This window comes from Symphalangus syndactylus, chromosome 4 (assembly GCF_028878055.3).
Source record: "Symphalangus syndactylus isolate Jambi chromosome 4, NHGRI_mSymSyn1-v2.1_pri, whole genome shotgun sequence".
NCBI lineage: Eukaryota > Metazoa > Chordata > Mammalia > Primates > Hylobatidae > Symphalangus > Symphalangus syndactylus.
Window position 1 is genome coordinate 89,795,305 of NC_072426.2, and position 16,411 is coordinate 89,811,715.

Sequence of the window (16,411 nt, forward strand, 5' to 3'; positions counted from 1 at the left end):
TTACATAAAAAATGCATGTTTTCTGACTGTTCAGCAGATGCCATTTTAAGCAACGACTCGGCCTTTTTTCTTGGGATTATTTTAAAACACATTTCATTTATCCTTTAGTATTTCAGATTATGTCAGAAAATGAAAAATGGACATTTTCCTTTTTTACCTAAAGCCTACCACTCTTTGCTGTGAATGAGGAAAAAAAACCCAAAAAACTCTGTGATATGTTAACGAGAGCCAAGAAACTAGTGATTTTTTTCTATTACCATTTTACAACTGGTATATTTTACAAATGATCACATTTTATATATCAGCTTACCTTTTATATGTTATTTATTATTTTTTTTTGAGACGGAGTCTTGCTCTGTTGCCAGGCTGGAGTGCAGTGGTGCGATCTTGGTTCACAGCAACCTCTGCCTCCTTGGATCAAGCAATTCTCCCGCCTCAGCCTCCCGAGTACCTGGGACTACAGGTGCGCACCACCATGCCCAGCTAATTTTTGTATTTTTAGTAGAGATGGGGTTTCAGCATGTTGGCCAGGATGGTCTCCATCTCTTGACCTCATGATCCACCTGCCTCGGCCTCCCAAAGTGCTGGGATTACAGGCGTGAGCCACCGCACCCGGCCACCTTTTATATGTTATTTTACATAGTCTTCATTGTCTTAGCAAAGTCAGAAGAAGTCCAATAACATAGTGTCATTAAATTAACAACAACAACAACAAAACAACCCAGGATGGGGGTGGTGGCTCAAGCCAGTAATGCCAACACTTAGGAAGGCCAAGGTGAGTGGATTGTCTGAGCCCAATTCAAGACCAAACTGAACCCCTCTATTAAAAAAAAAAAAAACAGTAAAAAACCCTTGGTTTTCTAGATAAACTGCCTGATACCATCAATGAAGTGATATCATTTTGTGTGTGAGTGATATTAATTTAAAAAAGACATAAACTTTGGGTTCTAAAAGGTGACTAAAGAAAACAGGCACTTTAAGATCACACTGATATGGGTATCAGGATGGGGAGGAGAAAAATAGAAAATTGGCATTTACATTTTTACTAATTAAAAAAAAGCATCAATAGCTAAGACTTATGTAATGCTTACTAAGTGCCTGCATGTTTAACCATAAACCTATAAGACAGGTTCCAATATATTCATTTGACAGGAGAGGAAACTGGGCACACAGAGGTTAAGTAATTTGCCCAAGGTCACATAAGAAATAAGAGTTGAGATTCAAATACAGGTAGTCTAGCTACAAGTATCATATACTTATCACACTGCACTATACTACACTGGCAAGAAACTAAGCTGCTTTCTTGAACAAATCCCTATTCAAATGGCATGCATATGATCCAATTGGAAAAATTAGACCAATCACCATCTGAATGAAACCTTTGTTTCAGAAATAAGCATCCTATGTACTTTGAGATGATTAATAGTATTTCTGGATTACTGTAATAAATATGTCAAAAAGAGCAAGCACTTCAGTCACCACACAGACTTCTTTCCCTTCATTAAAGACTTCCAAAAATAACTCTTCTGTATCAAAAAACTTACAAATGTCTCAAGAAAGTAATGGTGCAGCAGTGTAAGAGAAGTAAAATTCTGCTAGGGGAAACTAATGAAGCATTTTCCTCATTACACTTTTGGGTTGATATATTTCATTAAGACAGAACTAGTTCTGTTTTGCTTTGCTTTTTAGTGCTTAGTCTGAGAGGCAATGCAAGAAACCAAAAGTCTTAGGAGAAAAACTACTTTCATAATTTCAAGTGTAAGCCACAAAGAGGCTTTTCTATAAAGGCTTGAAAGCTTGAAGAGGTGACAAGAGCAAGCTGTGTTCAATTAGACAGTTCAATAAATATGCAAAAATAAAAAAACACCTAGCAATCATGAGTATACTGTTTGTATTCTGGAAAAAGCAACATATTTCATGCTTTGAATATTTTCTCTTGAGAATAGTTTTAAAGTTATTTCCTTTTGTAACATTCAAAAGTAAAACACACATACATAATTCCATCAAGGATTCTCTGTATGATTAACATTCTGTACAAGTCAAACATGACCACATCTATATTGGAAAGAGCACTGAGAAGCAACAGCAGGAGAATGCATCACCTGTGTCTGTTTCAGGATGAACAGTTTTGTTAAGTTCAGCAGATTAATGTAACAATGATTACTTGTTTCCAAATACCCAGATGTTTCTTACTGGCTCCTCACTAATCAATCACACAAGTGCTAAGTCCTAAGTATTTAAAAAAACAAAAGACTGCAGGTGACTCCTTCTCTCTGGTCCCTTTACCAAAGCTCCAAATCACTTATGCATTAATTACAATATTCTGCACTCTAAAAAAATATGCAAACACAGGTTTGCTAAATTTTACTTACTCAGCAAGTCTACTAAATTTTAAAGTAGAAAAAGCACTTACATTCTCATGACACAAACTTTAGTTTTCACATTCACTAAAACATTTTAAAATCACTCAAACATGAGAACTGAAAATGTGTGTGCTTATTTGGGAGAGGATTACTGCATTTATTCTCCAGATAAAAAGGCAGACCTGAGGCATCACATTACTGGAACATTTAAACATGATGACATGTTTCTTATCTTCTAAACTTCAACGAAAGCTGCTTGTACACTATTTAATGCATATCTGCCCCATTAAACAAGCAAGATGTTTGATGTAGCAGAGAAGCCAGAGCTGAGTCACTTCATTTCTTTCTGTTGCCTCCAGTTGCCAGCATAGTTGCAACTCGCATAAATATATTTAATGTATCCATGTAGATACTCAGCATCCTAGAAAAGAAAATTATGCCCATTACATATGATGCAATTCTAATAGCGATGTTGAATTCTTAATGTAGAAAAGAAGAAAAATACTATTTGTCTTAGTGACATAAAATGGAAATTAAAAATAAGATGTTTAACTGCCAACTAATGAAGTCCTAGACTAGAAAATAGTTGAGGTCTTCCTTTTGGCAGACTCATCTTTTAAATGTTAAAGAGCAGTTTAAAAATATCATTATTTTATTCTCTGACACTGCATATATCAACTTGCAAAGAAAACTAGGTGGCAGACAATTAAATAATCAAAACAAGACCAAAGAAACACCTTTATTAAAACCTGTTAGACACAAGTATAGCATTTTTTAATATAAAAGACCCACTTCACCCCTCTAAAGAAAACGTCTACAAATCTGTAAGCTTTACAGCAACTTTTTCTTCCCCCAAGCCATTACATTGTTTTATTTTTAGATAAAATCAAATTACTTAAAAAGAATGTGACAGACACAATGAAACTCAAGAAAATTGTTTAAATAAAATAACCTACTTTGGTAGACTCCAAGACAAAAGAAAAAAACATAATAACACTTTATGCCAACTAAAGTTGTGTATCTCTGAAACTAGAATCTTTATACTGAATAGTTTCTAATTTCTAGAAGTATAAAATAGACTTTTCTATTAAAAATTCCAAGTCAATTATACACATTTTCCAATAAATAATACTTGATTAATACATTTCTTCAGTTTTAAAGTCTGCAAAATATACTATCAAAAAATTAACTGACCAATAAGAGCACATTATTTATTGCACCTTGAAGCTGGCTCACAAAAATAGACAAAATATTCTGATAATGGAATGAATACCTAAGTATTACACTAAGTTGCGATATAATCAAGAGGTTTTTTGGACAGTTTACTAAAGAAAGAACAGACCAAACTACAACAGAAGTAAAACAGGAAATCTGCCAAAGCCCTTGGTGTGGTTTAAACTGTGACCCTCCTCCGCCCCCCAACAAAATATGATGAAATCCTAAGCCCTGGTACACAGGAAGAGCACCATGTGATGATGGAGACAGAGACTGGAATGATCCATTTACAAGCCAAGGAATGTCAAGGACTGCCAGCAGTAACAAGAAGCTGAGAGGCAGGGAACAGATTTTCCCTCACGGCCCTCAGAAGTACAACTCTGCTAACACCTTGATTTTAGATTTCTGGCCTCCAGAACTACAAGAGAATCAAGTTTTGTTTTAAGCCACCCAGTTTGTGATACTTCGTTAACAGTATCCCTAGAAAACTAATGCAGCCATAAAAAACAGGTCAAATACACACAAGCATCCTTATGTGACAGAGTCACAGTGTTAAGTAAAAAGCATTACTTACGAGTTAATGGGATCATATTTCTGAACTCCATACATTGGTGATACTTCTGCACGCTTGATTACTTTCTGGGTATCATACAGAAGGAACATGCTGAAAAGAACTAATCCACCGTACATTGCCACTGAGTAAAGAGTGGCACCAGCCACAGTAGTAGGTGGAAGAAACATAGATCCTGAAATCAAAATGTGAAAACAATTAAGATTTTTTTTAAAAAAGGATTTCCGATAACTGAGTTTATGATTTATATTACTTAAAAAAAATCTCCTTGGTATACTCTGTAGGTAAGATGACATCTGGGTATACGTACTGTCTAATCTCATTTACATTAGTTCAAAACTCATGATACTCATTTCTCCAATGAGCCACCTGCCCATTTCACAGGAAGGTTCTTGCATGGGAGCAATATTCATGTTCTCCAGACCAACTTTCCCATTTTACATGTGTTTGGTAAAGCCAGTAATAATGGTTGATCATGTTGCCATGATTTTTATATGATACCAGGTAGTAAAATCCAGTCAAATTAGCATCAATCTTTAAAAAAACTTTTAAAATAAATTACTCAATCAATTAGGATATTGGAGTATTTCAGGTTACAGGAAACTATGCACCAAGAATTAAGTGTTAAAATACAGCAGCTTACCCAGTGAGGACACAAAAACGAGACCCAGGCCCACTCCCAGGGGCGCACCCATGTTCAGAAACTTTTCACTGGGCGCACACATGGCCACGGTGGAGAGGCCTCCCACAATGCCAGCTGTGTACCATGCAGCTCTGATGAGAAGAGGACCCCCTAATATTGTCAGAGGAGCCACCACTGCACCCATCACACCTGGAGAAAGAGCAAGTGCTCATTAAGTATTTACTAAATAACAAGCAAAAGGAAAATATCACTTCTACCATGCCATTTTATATTATACCCTACTGTTTAAGCACTATGATTCAAAAAGTTCTGCCTTTAGATAATACTACCCCCACCAAATTCTATAACCCAAACTGGTGACTACTCAAATTCTGTATCACAACATTAACACTATTCCTAATCAATCACACTCACAAGCAAACACCAATCTACTTATTTAGTAACTATCAAATTCCATGTAGCTATTTGAATCTGAGCTTACCACTAGTTTCTACAAAATTCATATAATAGTTGAGATAAACAAGCTTAAAACAAATAACTCAAGGTCAAACCTACTGCTGTCAAAAGGGAAAAGCATATGATGATAAACTTGAAATGTGGCAACTTCTAAGACAGACACTGCTGTTTCTTCACGTAGTAAGGATTGCTAACAGCTTATAAATAATTTTAGTTGTCAGATATTTATAAACAATTTCATAAAAATTACAGTAAAAAACTTACCAATAATTTAACAAAGGTAAATGGAACTCCTTAATTGAAAAAAATATTAGATAATGCATTATTTCAGTGCTAAGCAGAATAAGTTACCTTTTTCTTGAATGTAGTTTACCTCATAGACTAGGCACAAAGCTATCTTTATACTGAATTTTCAATACTAGTTTAAAGAGTAACATTTCTAGATCAAGTTATATGGTTAATAAGGTATACTATCTCATGATGATGAATAATTTAAAAATACTTTTTGCTCTAGGCAAAACAGTGGGTGAAATTTCTACACAGAACACTTCTATTAGGACTCCTCTCAGTTTTCTGTATTTCGCAGCAACATTTTTAGCACAACTTTCTCTATCCTCAGTTTTTTTCTAAATATACCCGACAAAAACAACTCTCAAATGATGCGTACTAGATATAAAACCCTCCTGGTATTGAACAAAATACACAAAAGCAAATCTCTGCATATACTAGACTGTCAGAAGACACAAGTTTCGTATTGAAGATGTCCATGGTCTTAGTAGCAAAATCAATTTTTCAAAGCAAAGGTCTGGCAATAATGCAGCCAGTAATGACTGAAGAAAATTGTGTTTTCTAAACATGAGGTTTAAATTCCGTGTAGGTCATTTACAACTGTGAAGAGCCACCCAAAAAAGGTAGTAGTCAAGGTTGTTTCATAACAATTTAAAACAGAGCATACCAGAATGTAGCAACCAGGCAAGATGCTTTGGGCCTGGGCTCTGGTCATATGGTATTGATCGTACCAGCATTCCAGCTCCAATCATGGCTGCAAAGGTCACACCAATTGTCTGAAAGACAAGTACTATTAAGAAAAACTGATCCTTATATGAAAACAAAGCAGAAACCCACAGGTTTGAAGTACAATTAGTTACTTCTAATAAACTAGTTGTAAAAATATAAAAGATAATAAAATCAAAGCTTAAGGCCAGGCGTAGTGGCTCACGCCTGCAATCCCAGCACTTTGGGAGGCTGGGGTAGGTGGATCACCTGAGGTAGTTCCAGCCTGGCCAACTGGTGAAACCCTGTCTCTACTAAAAATACAAAAATTAGCCAGGCGCAGTGGAGTGCGTGCCTGTAGTCCCAGCTACTTGGGAGGCTGAGTGAGGCAGGAAAATCACTTGAACCCGGGAGGTGGAGGTTGCAATGAGCCAAGATCGTGCCACTGCACTCTAGCCTGGGTGACAGAGCGAGACTCCATCTCAAAAAAAAAAAAAAAAAAAATCAAAGCTTTAATTTTTCTGGCACATTAAAAGCTCTGGGTTTATTTCAGAGTTTTGGCTAAGTTAGCATGAGTGCCCCCTACTGCCATATATAAGGTTTTGCAGACAGCTTCAAATGCATGTCTTAAGCTTGGACTGGCAACACATCTTTCAACAATTTTATTCTTGTTGGACAGAGGTGAAACAAAAACCCTTTAGGGATCCCAAGATAATTAACTCTTAATTAAAAAATATATTTTTGTATAGCACAAATAAAATTTTCTTTAAAATCAGTCATGCTTACAAATTAGTAATTAAAAAAATATATATATAGCACATCACTTTGAAATCCATATTTGCTAAATGAAGACTTGAAAAATAGAAAGTAGATATCACAGCACATGGAAAAGAAAAATGAGAAATAAGATTCTACACTTCTACCCTACAGGTTTATGGCTAATTTGGTCCTCATTCCTTTTCTTTGCCTATCTTAGATTTCCAGTGTTATATTTAAATATTCCTTGTGTATGACAAGAAGAAATGTATTAATATGTAATGGAGGCCGGGCGCGGTGGCTCACGCCTGTAATCCCAGCACTTTGGGAGGCCGAGGCGGGCGGATCACGAGGTCAGGAGATCGAGACCATCCTGGCTAACACGGTGAAACCCCGTCTCTACTAAAAATACAAAAAATTAGCTGGGCGAGGTGGCGGGCGCCTGTAGTCCCAGCTACTCGGGAGACTGAGGCAGGAGAATGGCGTGAACCCGTGGGGCGGAGCCGGCAGTGAGCCGAGATGGCGCCACTGCACTCCAGCCTGGGCGACAGCGAGACTCCGTCTCAAAAAAAAAAAAAAAAAAAAAAAAAAAAAAAAAAAAAAAAAAAAAAAAAAATATGTAATGGAAAAAAGACAGTGCTAATCTCCAAGAAATTTAAATCAGAGATTGCAAACTTGTAGCCCTTGGAATCAGGCCACAGATGTTTTGTTTGGCAAACTATGTAAAAAAAAAAGAACATGGTGAATGGTTTTAGTTGAGAAGGCTACTCTACATGTCAGTAACCTCTATATGTCAACAATCTCCTGTGTGACACACCAGGCCTCCTCACTCATCTGTACTATCTGTCTCATCCATGAACATCAAAATATTCAACTTCTAATATAAAATACAGGTAAACAAAACAGCTGGTTTTGCCAAGAATGGGAAAACCTTAACACGAAAAAGCATACTGAACTGGGTGCAGTGGTGTGCGCCTGTAACGTCAGTTACTTGGGAGGCTGAGGTGAGAGGATCACTTGAGCCCGGCAATTCAAGCCAAGCCTAGGCAAATATACAGACCTAGTCTCTATTTTTAAAAAACATTAAAAAGAAAAGCATATCAAGCTCCACTCCACCATTTTCTAATGAGAAATAATTACTACCTACAAACTATTTCACACATCCTCTGTGGACAGCACTTTTGGGATATTTACTGCAATTACATTTTTTTAAGATCTTTTATGATCCAGTCTCACTCCAAACTCTGCATTCCAATCATACCGAACTGGCACGGCTGCCAACATGCCCCAAAGTTTCAGGCCTCCTTAATTCAATCCATCATGCCTAAGAATACCTCCTTCCGTATCTGGTCGACTTACTGAGGTATTGTCTCCTCATCTCAAAAGCTTTTTCTAGTAGGTACCCTGGCTGCCCAGGAGCAAGATCAGATAATCTCTCCTCAGAGGCACTTGGGACAAACTTTGACATTATCTGTGTGTCTATGTGTGTGTTTGTATATATATGTCTGTCACACCCAAAAAGGTTACATCTTCATCTCTGTAGCACTTGTCTTTGACTTTCCTGAGTATTTTCTGTATTACTAACAGTGGAAGAAGGTAATCTTTTGCCCAGAAGGGACTGAGGATATGGCCCAAACACAAAACTTCTTTGAAGCCTCATTTTAGGGCCTAAAATTTTAGGTAAATATTGCCATGTTTATTACAAAAGTATTGTTTTAAATTATTTGCTTTTGATTAAAACTGACATCCCCAGTGAGAACATTCTGTGCCTTTGTGAACCTCTGGGCCGGGAGATTCATGACACCTATGTGAAAAGCATGATCCTAAGAATATATAAATGTCCAAATGGCTATGCTACTGTAAATGGTTATCGTTTAGTAAAGTATAACACAGTGAAAATATTATGGATTTTGGTCCCTATGTGGGGAATCAGTGTTACATGAACTCTCCTTCCCCTCCAATCTCACACACTGCTCTAGTTCAGGTTCTTATCATCCCTCATTTCAGATCTTACAAAGGCACACAGCTGGTACACCTGCTCCATGTCTCTTCCACATTGGTTCTAAAAACTCAAATATAAATCACACTTTTGTTGTTCCAGTATCTCCAATGGCCTCCGACTGCTTAGGTTCTCTCCTCAGCTTGACAATCGTATCCTTTTCTAACCATGTCTTCTTTACCCTCCAGACCTCAAACACTTGAATTTCCCTCTAATAGGATTGTAAGTCACCTCTAAAATTAGGTTTTCCTACCTCCTCTTTGCTTAAACTGTTTGGTAAAATGGAACTGCCCTTGTCTACTTAAAAATTTTTTTAATTTTTAAAATTTTCTATTTATTTAAAAATTACAGACAGTGTCTCACTATGTTGCTTAGGTTGGTCTCAAATTCCTGGGCTCAAGCAATCTTCCTGCCTCAGCCTCCCAAAATGCTGAGATTACAGGTGCGAGCCACTGCACCTGGCCCTCTTGTCTACTTCTAAAATAAATGAAACATGTTAGCCTTCAACAACCCTGATGAAATAAATGTCTCCTTCACGGACCTTGCCTAAGAGTCCAAGACAGAAACTCTCAAGTGACTTTGCACTTTCTTATTGCGTATCTGTGCCACTTATTCCGGTTCATCTCTTCTACCAAATAGCAGGAGAATAGGGCACACATATTCAAATTCTCATATCTAGCAAAATAACAAGGGCTCCAGAGAAACTCATTAAATATAAAATCTTCTATAAGGTCAAGAATCTTAGGAATAATAGTAGCAGCCCTATTCTACTCTTAACTGCATAAAACGGCTAGGCTTTTGTGATAGGCATTTCCCTCTGACTTCTAAGATGATTCAGCATCTGCTTTATTTTTTTAGTAAACTGCTACAAATTAGAGGCTGTTTGATATCTGCTGCTAGACAAGAATGTTGTCCCTGTAAGTTTGATTTCTAACTCCTCTGGTATTATTCGAATACATGTTTAATAAAGAACAATAGCTGACCTACCTAGAATGAACTTCCTACTTCATTTCAGCTGCACTAATACAGGTTAAGTATCCCTCATCAGAAATGCTTAGGACCAGAAGTGTTTCAGACTTCAGATTTCGGACTATTTATCATTACACTTCATTGTTGTTAGGGTTCAGGATCCCTAATCCAAAAACCCAAAATGTGAAATGCTACAATTTTCTTTGAGCATCATGTTGACACTACAAACGTTTTGGATTTTGGAGCATTTCTGGATTTTAAATTAGGGATGCTCAATCTATAATTCATACATTATTTGAACAAAAACTTGTTCAATACAGTATTCTTTCCATTTAATACCCCTTCCCTCCAATATATTTTATCTAATCTTTTGATCTTTAGATAAAAAAGGAAAACAAAAACAGCTGACTTACCACCCAAGAGCCTCTCATCATGAAGTTCATGAGAACAGGTGTTCTGCTGATTGCTATGGCAGACAAAGCTGTTAAACCAATACTCCCTGCTAAGTACATATAGGTGGAATGAATTCTATCCTTGACATACTGAGGCCAAATTCTGTAAGAAACATGACATGATTAATTTATGAAATTACAGATTTGATTTCTGGTTGAGTCATATACTAGCTGGGCGACCTCGGGATAAATCATTTTACACTTTAAATGTGATTCACTTCATTTATCACAGAAATAATTACGATAATTATACATACTTGGGAGTTACTGTAAGGACTAAATGAGATAAAACATACAAGCACATATAAAAAACAACATATTTTTGGCTAGGCGCGGTGGCTCACGCCTGTAATCCCAGCACTTTGGGAGGCTGAGGTGAGTGGATCACCTGAGGTCAGGAAATCGAGATCAGCCTGGCCAACATGGTGAAACCCTGTCTCTACGAAAAATACAAAAAATAGCCGGGCATGGTGGCGGGTGCCTGTAGTCCCACCTACTCAAGAGCCTGAGGCAGAAGAATTGCCTGAACCCAGGAGGTGGAGGTTGAAGTGAGCCAAGATTGTGCCATTGCACCCCAGCCTGGGCAACAAAGCAAGACTCTCTCTCTCAAAAAAAAAAAAAAAAAAAAAAAAATTTTCTCCTTGCTTAAACACATATAACCTTGCTAAAAGATTTTTATTTAGATTTGAATAAACAAAGGTCAAAGAAGAAGAGATTCTCTATTTGTGTGTATACACAAAGACTAGACACAAAACATTCCAAAGTGACTAAAGATAGGAATAAGAAGAAAATTGGAATTTTTGTTTTAAGGCTGGAGTTGCTTAGGAACAATTTACTTAAAACAATTTACTTACACAGCCTTTTCAATAGCTCCAATCTCATTAGACAGTCCCAAGCCATAGTAACACAACGCTCCAAGACCAACAGCAGCCCCTCCAGCAACAAACCATCTTCCCATCTGATCAACTGCAGAACACAGAAGGAAATGCAGGTTAGTACTGGCACGTCTGGACGAAGCCTTTAAAATATTTATGAAGGGAATCAAATCATGTACCATATTTAATAACAGCCATAATCAGCACATATGGGGTACAGAAATTGCCTCAATGTTAGGTAACCAGTAGAAAAAACACTCCTGAAACAAAGGTGTAAAAATCAGTACAAAAAAGAAAGGATCAGGTTTGGTGAATCTTCAACCTCACTCCAACAATATTTGAGGGGGGCAGTATATCTGTAGATGTGGAGCTACTTCTGTGATACATATTATTTTACTAATAAGAGGTTGAAGTATATTCACATGACATTCATGGAAAGTAAAAAATGAGAAGGAAATGTTAACAGTCATACCACACTGCATGGTGTTAACACGATGCTTTACGTGGAAATCGAGAGAAAAGAGAAAGAAAATATAATCAGTGTTTATGCAGCAGAATCAAGTGAGGGGAGGCTCCTGTTCTAGGGTACTGAGAGACAACTAACTTATCAGCTCTAAGTCAATAGAGGTATTCATAAAGGGCATCTTATTCTTTTGGTCTAATTCATTTACTAAGAATATTACTAGGCTGTCACTACATAATTTGCATGATTTGGTTTCTACAGTCAAATCAGAAAGAAATGAACTGAAGGATACTGATTAGGGCTCTCTCCCACTGTAAAGACATTTTGCAAGATTATTAAGGAGCAGTGGTATTCTTTGAATAGCTTTAGGATGATTAACAGTCCAGTTTCTGAACTTGCAAAGCTGATATCCAAACTGAACCAAACTGGCAATATATTAAAGTACTGCCCTCCTGAGGCCCTATGTGAGCAGTGAGTTAAAGGACTCTTCTTGGACAGCTAGGCTTTTATTAACATCTATGTGTTGGTGATTCATTCTTAATCGGAAACATACACAAATATTATATGCTTGAATGAGAATTCTACACATTTAAAATGAACTTTCTCAACAGACTATACCTTTTGGACCGTGGCATATTAATAATCCTTTTCTTTAAAAAAAGGGAAAGTAAAATTTCCACTGGAAGAAATATGACTGATAACCACTGAATCCAGTGCAAAGTACCAATCTTTTCTGGGTCGTCAGATCTCAGAATAATAATGTGGTCTTCCCAGAAAATGCACAAATACACATATATTTTTAGGAAGTTGTTCATGGACCTCTTAAAACATATCCATAGATTCTAGCTTAAAAACTAAATATAGCCACCTACTTTTAAATATTTTTTCCATCGATGGTTCCAGTGCTGCCTCTTTGAGTTCTTGGCCAGTTCTCCCACGCCGGATCCCAATTCTTGTTTTGGTGGCATACTCCTGACACACATGCAAACAAAGACACGCACCACCCACATGAAAATAGAACGTTAATAAAATAAAATGCAAGATCTCTTTACACTAGAAAACTCTAGTTAAAGAAACTTGGTACTTTCTATATATGTAACTTCACTATGGAAATTTATTAGCCAACTTAAAAGACTAAATGTAAAAATAAATAAATAAATGTAGACCTTACCTGTGCTCCACCTTTGGAAGCTAGTAATTCATTATATTCTTCTTAGTTTCAATTTCAGAAAAATTGTTTCTTTTACAAACTATAGATTTACATACCTAGAATTGTTATATTTTAAATCCTAACCAAATATCAAGATGAGAATCTATTAGCATTTTAAAGATATGCATTCTATAAGCATTATTAGCTATATTTCGTCATCTGGGATATGGACTCAAGAAAGGCATCTTTCCTTAACATGAAGCCAAGAAGAGGGAAGACTACTACTTCCATTTTGGCTCTTTTTCAACAGTGGAACAGTTAATTTAAAAGGGAAAAAGTCTCCTTCTAGCTTCTGTATATTGTCCTCATTATCTCACACTTCAAACTTTATAATATGAAAGCTAGAAGATAAATCTATTATAAAGATGGGTTTCTTTCTAACCTGACAGATATTATCAATCTCTAAATAAGAGATAACAATTTATTAATAAGCTATTGGCCAACTGGTAATATCCCTGGGTTCTTAAACTTCTGACTATGTGACCCAGGATCTCTGTTACACCACATAACTCTCAATCCCTCACAATGTACTCTAAATTTTCTAAATGAGAAACTCCAGAAGCTGTAAGCAAAGGCAAAGTTACAGAAACTCATTTTCTATTTCATATAGGATAAGGAGGGACCAGAATAATACAAACTAATGGGGAGAAAGAGCTGACTGGGGATATTATCAGGGCTAATTGACATATAACACACTAAAGGCAGAGCAGCATACTCTGCCAAAAACGAAGGGCACAAATGGAAAAAGAAGCAATATAAAAACATTTAGATTATCTTTACCCTGCTGGGTGTTAACAGCCATTGATTCTTCGTGACGGAATTCTTCACAACAGGGGAGGCCTTGGTGAAAGCTGGGTGGAATACCCTAGAAGGTAGTGTCCGGAGACACACAAGCCTTGCAGCCAACATGGTGGTGGTGCACCAGGTCTACCAAGCAGATCTGAAATGCTAGTAAAAAAAAAAAAAAGGCAAAAACAACCAAAAAAACATAAACAAAACAACCCACTAACCAATCAAGAGAAGGACATACGAGAGTCAGAGTCAAGAAGGAACAAACTGTCTTTTAGTAGAAAAGGAAATAAAGGGACCTTTATGGATGGGATTACAGGGTCTGTCATGGCTTTTACAAATGTAGTTTTGGCTTAAGATTTATACCAGCATCCACTGGACGTGATTACAGGGTCTGTGATGGCTTTTACAAATGTAGTTTTGGCTTAAGATTTACACCCGCATCCAGCGGGAAAATTTAAAAGAATCTACATAACTTCTGGGCAGAAGAATAGTGTCATCCAAAGAAGACATGAAGGTTATACTGCATTACAAAGCTAAAAGATATTAAAAGAAGCCAACTATATGAATTTCAGCTAATCATACCAAATATTACTTTCCTTCAACATAAGATATAAAAATATTCTAAGTTAACCTATTCTATATGTTCTACTATAATGCGTAAAGGACATTTAGTCTTTCAAAGTAAACTCGGTTACCAACCAGGTTTCCCTTACATTAGACTCCCTCAATGGTGTCTTCAAAAGAAAAGCATGCTGAAAACTGGATTATCTTAGCTCCAGGTCACATTATACAAGATGAGTGGTCAACCAGAAGTCAGCAGATCGTGTTTCTGTAATGCTAAGGTGAGGTGACTATGAGATAGATCAGAATGAAATGACAAGTGTAAACCAACTGGGGCTACCAACCCATCTCTGCCAATGATTTGTAGTGAATTTTAGGCAAGTGATATCCTTCTGGGTCCATTTCCTCATCTGTAACATAATGATTCCGTGTTCAGACTACAGCGTTGACCCTTAGACTAACTGCTTGAAAGTGCCCCGGATGCATCTTAAAATGTAGGCTCCTGGGTCTTTCTTTGCTCCTAATGATTCTACCTCTAGGAATAGGACCAAGAATATGTGTTTTAAAGAACACTCCAAAAACTAAGAACTATTGCTTTAAGATACCCGAGCGTCCTCCGAGCTCTGTAACTGCACTATTAAGGGTCTTAATATTCGGCAGCTGGCCTTTGGGAAAACATCCAGAGCTTTTAGAACTTTCGTGCCATTACATCATCTCAACCTATGGCTGTCCTGTATCTTCCTCAGTACTCAGTCCACTGGGTGGGGCCGCAGAGGTCCAGCTCAGAGTGACCTCCATGTGGCGTAACAGCCCAGAATGGGAATCCCACTTCTGACACGTTAGAAGTGACCTTGTGAGGAGTGTGGGTCTCTAAGACTCAGATGTCGCTGCTATAAAATAGGGAAAATACTACCGACCCTAATCCAAGAGCTTATGCCTCCGTGAGCATTGATGAGTTTGGGTACCTGGTCCCCGAGAAAGTTCACCCAGCCCGCTAGATTCGGATGACAACCCGGCAGCAAACCTCCCTGTCAACCCACAACACCTCTGCCCCTGCCCCAGGTGCCGCTACCAGCGCAGCGGCTGTACGGCCTCGCCGCAAGGATGACTCAGCACCTTGTTGCCCGAGGACAGAAGCACAGCTACAGTGAGCCCTTGCCCGCCTGACCAGGGCCTTGTGGCCGCCGCCCTCTCCACCAGGTCACCCACAGGACTGCGACCCCAACGCGCAGGCCGGCCCTGCCGCAGCCAGCAGCACCGCTGCTTCCAGCCCTTCCCCCCCGCACCTAGCGGTCCCGTGAGGGCGGCTGACAGGACCACCGGGGATCCCGGGCGCCCGCCGGCCAGCCGGAGCAGTACCTCGGTCCCCGGTCACCTTCGCCGCGCAGTTTCCCTTCCCGGCCCCAGCACGCTCCTTACGGCCTGAAAGAGCACAGTTCCTCCGGCGCACTGCATGACGCAACATCGAGAGGAGGTAAATAGTAGGAGCAGCCAATCACCGGCAGGCCTCTGTCGGAAAAGCGCGCACACTGGGGGAGGCGGGGTTCCGGGTTGCGGAGGCGGGGTTCCGAATTGGTGGGGCGGGGCCAGTTGAGGATTGTTGCAGGGAACGTCATAGTCAGCGTCCATTTTGCGTGTGGGCATGGGAGTTGTCTCGGCTATCTTTGTTCTGGGCAGTGGAGGTCTGTTTTGCTTTTGTTTTAGTCGTTTCACTCGCCGCAGATATAAGAATTATGTAAAAATGGAGAGAAAGTAATGTTAGAGTTAAAAATTATTCCGTTTATTCCGTTCCTTTCTTTTTGACGGCCTTTTTGTCCCTTAATTTATTGTGAGATAAATATCTTTACAAATGTGGCTGCTTCTGAGCCAAGTCATCCGGTTTCTGGGGTCTCACGCCAAAGGTTAGATGGTGAAATCCAGGAAAGATTTTTTTCTAGATGGTTTTTTCATTGTTTTGTGACTTTCCCGCGCACATTTTCAAGTTTCACCCTAAACCCGTGTAATAGGCCTGATAACAGCCGCCTCTGCCTCGCACCCAGGGTTGCTGTGAGGACTAAGATGTTTCCATTGCGCGTAATTTGATAGGTGAAGAG

At 38.4% G+C, this 16,411-nt stretch overlaps 1 protein-coding gene across 4 annotated transcripts; it reads right to left on the bottom strand.

Moving 5' to 3' along the window:
* Nucleotides 1–1,874: 1,874 nt before the first annotated feature.
* GHITM (growth hormone inducible transmembrane protein) lies at nt 1,875–15,853 on the bottom strand. 4 transcript variants are annotated; one of them, XM_055275499.2, is made up of 10 exons: nt 15,678–15,825; nt 14,471–14,594; nt 13,746–13,913; nt 12,628–12,727; nt 11,272–11,383; nt 10,379–10,520; nt 6,204–6,312; nt 4,793–4,981; nt 4,153–4,324; nt 1,875–2,784 (listed from the first exon to the last, which is right to left on the bottom strand). In XM_055275499.2, exons 3-10 carry the CDS (start codon nt 13,872–13,874, stop codon nt 2,700–2,702), a joined length of 1,038 nt encoding a protein of 345 aa, XP_055131474.1. In that variant the 5' UTR covers nt 13,875–13,913; nt 14,471–14,594; nt 15,678–15,825; the 3' UTR covers nt 1,875–2,699. The 4 variants fall into 4 exon arrangements, with proteins under 4 accessions (XP_055131474.1, XP_063494215.1, XP_055131473.1 ...); XM_063638145.1 differs by having other exon boundaries at nt 15,605–15,819; XM_055275498.2 differs by lacking the exon at nt 14,471–14,594 and having other exon boundaries at nt 15,678–15,853.
* Between the last annotated feature and the right edge of the window lie 558 nt (nt 15,854–16,411).

Excerpts from the sequence above, each read along its gene's own strand:
- GHITM (XM_055275498.2), bottom strand. The coding sequence starts at position 13,874 with ATGTTGGCTGCAAGGCTTGTGTGTCTCCGGACACTACCTTCTAGGGTA. Across the intron at positions 10,521-11,271 it reads GGAGCTATTGAAAAGGCTGT|AATTTGGCCTCAGTATGTCA; the intron begins GTAAGTAAATTG and ends TGTTTCTTACAG. Across the intron at positions 4,982-6,203 it reads TGCCTGGTTGCTACATTCTG|GTGTGATGGGTGCAGTGGTG; the intron begins GTATGCTCTGTT and ends CTCTTTCTCCAG.